We start from the raw sequence: 6568 nt of genomic DNA on the forward strand, positions 1-6568 counted from the left end.
AGTAAAAAGAGAAATATATTGATCATAATTGATTTGTATCTTTGATCATTGTTCATTATGCAAAGTGCTGGAGTCACTTCTATGCTAGTGATGATGGGAACTAATACAACAGTCTGTTTATCTGGGCAGTTGCTCTGCACTATGTTAATACTTATACTTGTAGCCACGGAAGCCCTACTCGCAATCATCGGAATAACAGAATTGATTAGCTTTGAGACGGCAAGGGACTCACCAGCTGCTCTTAAACATTTCATATACAGTCGCTTGATTGATGCTGATTACAGATGAATTCTAACCATGTTGAGTACGGCTGAAAATTAAGTGCAAGGATGTTACTTACACCATAAGGAAACGGCAAAGAATGATGTTGATTGTAGCCACTGAAATTGCATCTTGGCTGTGATTTAAAAACATATATAGATATATGTTATGTAAAATAAACTGTAATGTGTCAACTATCTCACCAGTATTATAAACAAGAGCTAAACAGACAACTGAGAAGGCAATTCTATGGATTTTCATAAAAGAAGCCCCCCTTGTTTGCCTATAATCAGGGTGTTTATGGGTCAAACTTCCCTTTGAGACCTGTTGGGTTCACAGTTGAGCTGAACAACTTATTTATTAGAGCTCCAACATGGCTAACTATATACAGACATTGCAAGTAGGAAGTGTATCTAACCATAGAGAATTAAAGCTCCAACATGGCTAACTATATACAGACATTGCAAGTAGGAAGTGTATCTAACCATAGAGAATTAAAGCTCCAACATGGCTAACTATATACAGACATTGCAAGTAGGAAGTGTATCTAACCATAGAGAATTAAAGCTCCAACATGGCTAACTATATACAGACATTGCAAGTAGGAAGTGTATCTAACCATAGAGAATTAAAGCTCCAACATGGCTAACTATATACAGACATTGCAAGTAGGAAGTGTATCTAACCATAGAGAATTAAAGCTCCAACATGGCTAACTATATACAGACATTGCAAGTAGGAAGTGTATCTAACCATAGAGAATTAAAGCTCCAACATGGCTAACTATATACAGACATTTTCAAGCAGGAAGTGTATCTCACCATCGAGAACAAGCAGAAAGTCAGGCTAGATAACACATTCACCAACAGCAGTGATCCCCAACCAGTGGTTTGTGAGCAACATATTGCTACCCAACCCCTTGGATGTTGCTCCCAGTGGCCTCAAAGTAGGTGCTCATTTTTGAATTTCTGGCTTGGAGGCAAGTTTTGGTTGCATAAAGCCCAGTGTAAAGCCAAACAGAGCCTTCTATAGGCTGCCAGTCCGCATAAGGGCTACCAAATAGCCAATTATAGCTCTTATTTGCACCCCCAAGAACTTTTTCCATCCTTGTGTTGCTCCCCAACACTTTTTCCATTTGAATGTGGCTCACAAGTATAAAAGGTTGGGGATCACTGACCAACAGGGAATATACATGTTAGCTGAGATGACATTTAGGCATGCAGCTCCCTCTAGTGGTATACAACAAGACCCAATATTCTGGATGACCCCCGAACACCACCTTAACTAAGAACAAGTTTGCTAACATGCTTTTTTTACTAAAACTCTATACTTTCTCATTTTTTGAAATTTTCAAACTCCACTAAACTCATTTCCTTGAATGTCCAACGTTCACTAAAAACTCGAATATTTTGAGTTGTCGATCCGAAACCGCAAATTTTTTGAATTTAGCCCTTTTGAAACATAGTAAATTAAAAAAAAAAAATCAAGAATTTTTTAGCGCTATAAAAAATCCAAACCGGGGGGGGGGGGTTAGGAAATCTCATGGTTATTGAATGGTCCCCTTAAACTGAGGGGGGCTTTTACAGATATTCTGATTTTTATTTCTCAATTTGGATTTTTTTGCTACAAAACTCAAAAAAGTTGCAACTTTTCCAAGATTTACTATGCGACTGCAACTATTCCAAATCTGAGAACATTCCATCTAAAACTTCACATGATCACATACAGTAGAAGTCAATTGCTGATGCCCCTTCACTTCCCTGGATCTTTCTTTGCTACAAACTTTTAGAGTTTTTTGGATTTTTGATGCTGGCTTTTGTGCGACAATACAAAAAAGTTGCAGTTATTGTGCGTCTAGTCAAAAAAGTAGCAGTGTTCATGTCTTTTGTGTGACTTTTTCCCGTACGTGCTTTTTCAGTTCAGATTTTTTAGCTAATGTCTGACATTCATGGAAATGAGTTTATTCAAAGTTAAAATGAGTGAATAACTACCTTTAATCACAGTACAGGTATGGGACCCGTTATCCAGAATGCTCGGGACCAAGGGTATTCCAGATAAGGGGTCTTTCCCTAATTTGGATCTCCATACCTTAAGTCTACTAAAAAAACAATAAAATATGAAATAAACCCAATAGGATTGTTTTGCATCCAATAAGGATTAATTATATCTTAGTTGGGATCAATTACAGGTACTGTTTTATTATTACAGAGAAAAGGGGATCATTTAACCATTAAATAAACCCAATAGGACTGTTCTGCCCCCAATAAGGATTAATTATATCTTAGTTGGGATCAAGTACAGGTACTGTTTTATTATTACAGAGAAAAGGGAATCATTTAACCATTAAATAAACCCAATAGGGCTGTTCTGCCCCCAATAAGGGGTAATTATATCTTAGTTGGGATCAAGTACAGGAACTGTTTTATTATTACAGAGAAAAGGGAATCATTTAACCATTAAATAAACCCAATAGGGCTGTTCTGCCCCCAATAAGGGGTAATTATATCTTAGTTGGGATCAAGTACAGGTACTGTTTTATTATTACAGAGAAAAGGGAATCATTTAACCATGAAATAAACCCAATAGGGCTGTTCTGCCCCCAATAAGGGGTAATTATATCTTAGTTGGGATCAAGTACAGGTACTGTTTTATTATTACAGAGAAAAGGGAATCATTTAACCATGAAATAAACCCAATAGGGCTGTTCTGCCCCCAATAAGGGGTAATTATATCTTAGTTGGGATCAAGTACAGGTACTGTTTTATTATTACAGAGAAAATGGAATCATTTAACCATTAAATAAACCCAATAGGACTGTTCTGCCCCAATAAGGGGTAATTATATCTTAGTTGGGATCAAGTACAGGTACTGTTTTATTATAACAGAGAAAAGGGAAATCATTTAAAAATCTGAATTATTGCATTAAAATGGAGTCTATGGGAGACAGGCATTCCGTAATTCGAAGCTTTCTGGATAACACATTTCCAGGTAACGGATACCATACCTGTATAAGTGCCTGTGTCTAGCTCCATATTCTGTCTGAAAGGCAAAAAATGTAACTAAAATAAATATACCTTTTATGTATGCATTTTAGTGCAGTAGCCTTGATACAGTCTTTAGGGAAGTTCCCATTGGTTCCTGAGCACATACTGTACCTAAATGGGATTATTCTTCTTTTTACAGAAAGTTTTTCTTAAAGCCAGCAATGAAGAAGAGATCTTTGAACACCTTGGACTGGATTACCTTGAACCCTGGGAAAGAAACGCATAAGAACACACTGTAGCTATTGTTTTCCCATTGTCTATCTGACACAGAAGCAGGTTGTATGATTTACATTACAAAGCAGCAATCATTTTTCATTTTAGTCAAGCTGAAGTTTAATGCTTTACCATAATGACCTGGTTACTTGGCAGCTACATTAGATGCAAAATATTCAGCTCATTACGGCTTTGCGCAAAGCAGAACTTATTCATTGTAACGAACTTTAGTGACAAGTAGAAATACAGTAGAAATTCCTCAAGAAAAATGGAACCTTTCTATAGACTGGGGCTTGTTCACATCCGCAAGTCCAGTTTGCGCTCCCTGCAATTATTCCACAGTTGCCATAAAACCACTTTCCATTAAAGGCGGCATACTGTACATGTTTAGATTTTAGTCGTCTTATGACGAACATTTGGGTATCGATCTAAAAACATTTAGGTTGAAATTCTAGGATTAAAATCAATGTTCTGACCATTAATAATTGGCAGAAAACAATCGTAAGAAAGTTATGTCCCGGAAATACATTATAGGCCCCCCATGGATAATACACCTGGTATGGATAATACCCATGGTAACACATGCACAGATTGTCGCTGTCCAACAAAAATTTTCCAACCTGTCCAGTCGACTTAACGATCACCATGATACAAAAATTATCGCAACAGTAATTCAAAACCCTCACATTTCTGAAAATCATACGATTATGGGTGCGTGTATGGCCAGCTTGTCAGTAGTCGAGTCAAATTGAGCTACTTGCACTTTTTTATATACATAAGTGGTAAATACACAGGCAATGTATGCTCTGTCCATACAATGTACCTTTACTCTTTTCTCACACAGCTTATGATTTAATAGTCTAATGATCCAATTACCACGGTAGTAAATCTGATGTATTTGTGAAAATAATGTCAGTAGTTTGTGCTTATAGGGATATGAACACATAGCATGTCTGGCATTGTAAGTGCACAGCTGAAGGCAGCAATACTTGCTTAAAGTGATAGGCAGTAATCATCTCCATTTTTGCAATAGTCATGTTTAATTTTTGAAGCACTTCTAAATATTGCTTGGTTGTTTTCTGTTACAAACCATATTCAGTTTTAATAAAATGGCATAGTTTTGAAATGCTGTGGAGTTGTTACTTCTACCTTGCAAAATGTTCTTTTCTCAATGGCTTTCCTAATGAATAATTGTGTTATAGGCTAAAGATTCCATAGTGACATGTACAGTGGGAGAATCAGCATCTCTGACTTCCGAATGGCTGTATATAGAGCCAGCTAGATGCTTAGACATAAAGGGCCCGATTCACTAAAGTGCGATAAAACGTGCGCTATTTATAGCGTGCGGTAAAAATTTTATTGTGTCTTAATTTTCGCGATTTTTCGCATGATTCACTATAAGCCTACTTGCGCTATTTTACGCGCGGTATTTCATGCAATATTTTCGTCGTGATAAATAGCACGCGACAATCGGCAGCATAAAACTGGCAACATTTTGCCCTGGGAGAGCACAGAGTGCTAGAGAGGTGCTGTATAAAAAAATTTGCAAAAAAACCCCCAAAAAACTATAAAAATCTAAGTAAGAAAAAAAAAGAAGTGCTAGAGATAATAAAATGGGGGGGGGGGGGCATTTAAGAATATTTAGGCAAATACTTAGGGGTCCGTTTGCTAAAGTGGCTCAAATTAAGTGGGAGATTTTAGACACAGTTGGCAGTTATCGCACTCACCAGAAAATACGCTACGTACTAATTAACGCGAGTTTTACTATTCAGCAAAATGGGCTAAAGACTAAATTGTTGGCAGAATATTTGCAAACATTTAAACCATATAGCATATTGATGCTGTTACTGATAAATGTAAGAGTGTAGGGGAAACTACATGAAAGTATAGAATACCATATCAAGGAAGGATAAATAATGAGACATTACTCAGTTCAAAAGTAGAAAAGTATAAAATGTTACTATAAAAAAAGGGGGGGGGGAAAACTTAGGGCTTGCTGCCCTTGAGTTCCTCCATGTCCCTCCTGAGTTGGGCAACTTCCCCCCGGAGCTGGGCCAGATCGGCCTTGATATTGTCCAGGTCCTCCTGCATGGACCGATGTGCTGGGCCTTCGTCGGCAGGAGAACCTGGTGGCTGAGATCCGGGGGGCTGGGGGGGGAACCCAAGGGCCGGGGAAACTGGGGTCAAACTGGGGGAGGAGTAATGGGGGGGTGTCCAGGGCCTCCATGGCCTCCTCGGCCTCGGGGGCCTCCTCCGCCTCATCAGAGTCTGGGGCCTCGGGGGCCTGGCTCAGTCCTGGGGCCTCAGGGGCCTTGCTGGGTCCTGGGGCCTGTTGAGCCTGGTCTGCCTGGGGTTGTGCCTCCGGAGGGAGGAGAGGCGCAATGTCGATGTTGAGTTCTGTGAGACAGTATTGCAAGATGTTATTTAAATCTATTATATATATATATATTCATACACAGAGGGCCACCATCCTAAATAACGGGGCCCCTCACAACAACATTTTTTGGGCCCCCCTCCTCCCACGCCCCCACTGGCCCCTCCCCCTGTGAACCCACATCAATACAAAGGACACACAGACATTGTTAGCCAGGGCCCCCTAAAACATTCGTGGCCCTTCCCTCAAATGGGCCCCTCCCTGCTGCTTCCCCCCTGCTTTAAACTCATTTATGTATACTGTATGTATTTTAAAATGTGTGTGTGTGTATATATATATATATACACAGGTATGGGATCCCTTATCCGGAAACCCCTTATCCATAAAACCCCAAACTACGGAAAGCCTGTCTCCCATAGACTCCATTTAAATCAAGTAATTCATAATTTAAAAACTCATTTCCTTTTTCTCTGTAATAATAAAACAGTACCTGTACTTGATCCCAACTAAGATATAATTACCCCTTATTGGGGGCAGAACAGCCCTATTGGGTTTATTTAATGGTTAAATGATTCCCTTTTCTCTGTAATAATAAAACAGTACCTGTACTTGATCCCAACTAAGATATAATTACCCCTTATTGGGGGCAGAACAGCCCTATTGGGTTTATTTAATG

At 39.0% G+C, this 6568-nt stretch overlaps 1 protein-coding gene across 1 annotated transcript in view; it reads left to right on the forward strand.

The window, feature by feature from the left end:
• Positions 1 to 4644, forward strand: part of dntt (DNA nucleotidylexotransferase) — a 200448-nt gene extending 195804 nt beyond the window's left edge. Inside the window, exon 11 of the mRNA XM_031906788.1 lies at positions 3445 to 4644. Within this exon, the coding sequence (XP_031762648.1) occupies positions 3445 to 3531 (87 nt within the window). The 3' untranslated portion in view covers positions 3532 to 4644. The remainder of the gene's footprint in view (positions 1 to 3444) is intronic.
• Positions 4645 to 6568: the final 1924 nt, after the last annotated feature.

Source organism: Xenopus tropicalis, chromosome 7 (genome assembly GCF_000004195.4).
Source record: "Xenopus tropicalis strain Nigerian chromosome 7, UCB_Xtro_10.0, whole genome shotgun sequence".
Taxonomy (NCBI): domain Eukaryota; kingdom Metazoa; phylum Chordata; class Amphibia; order Anura; family Pipidae; genus Xenopus; species Xenopus tropicalis.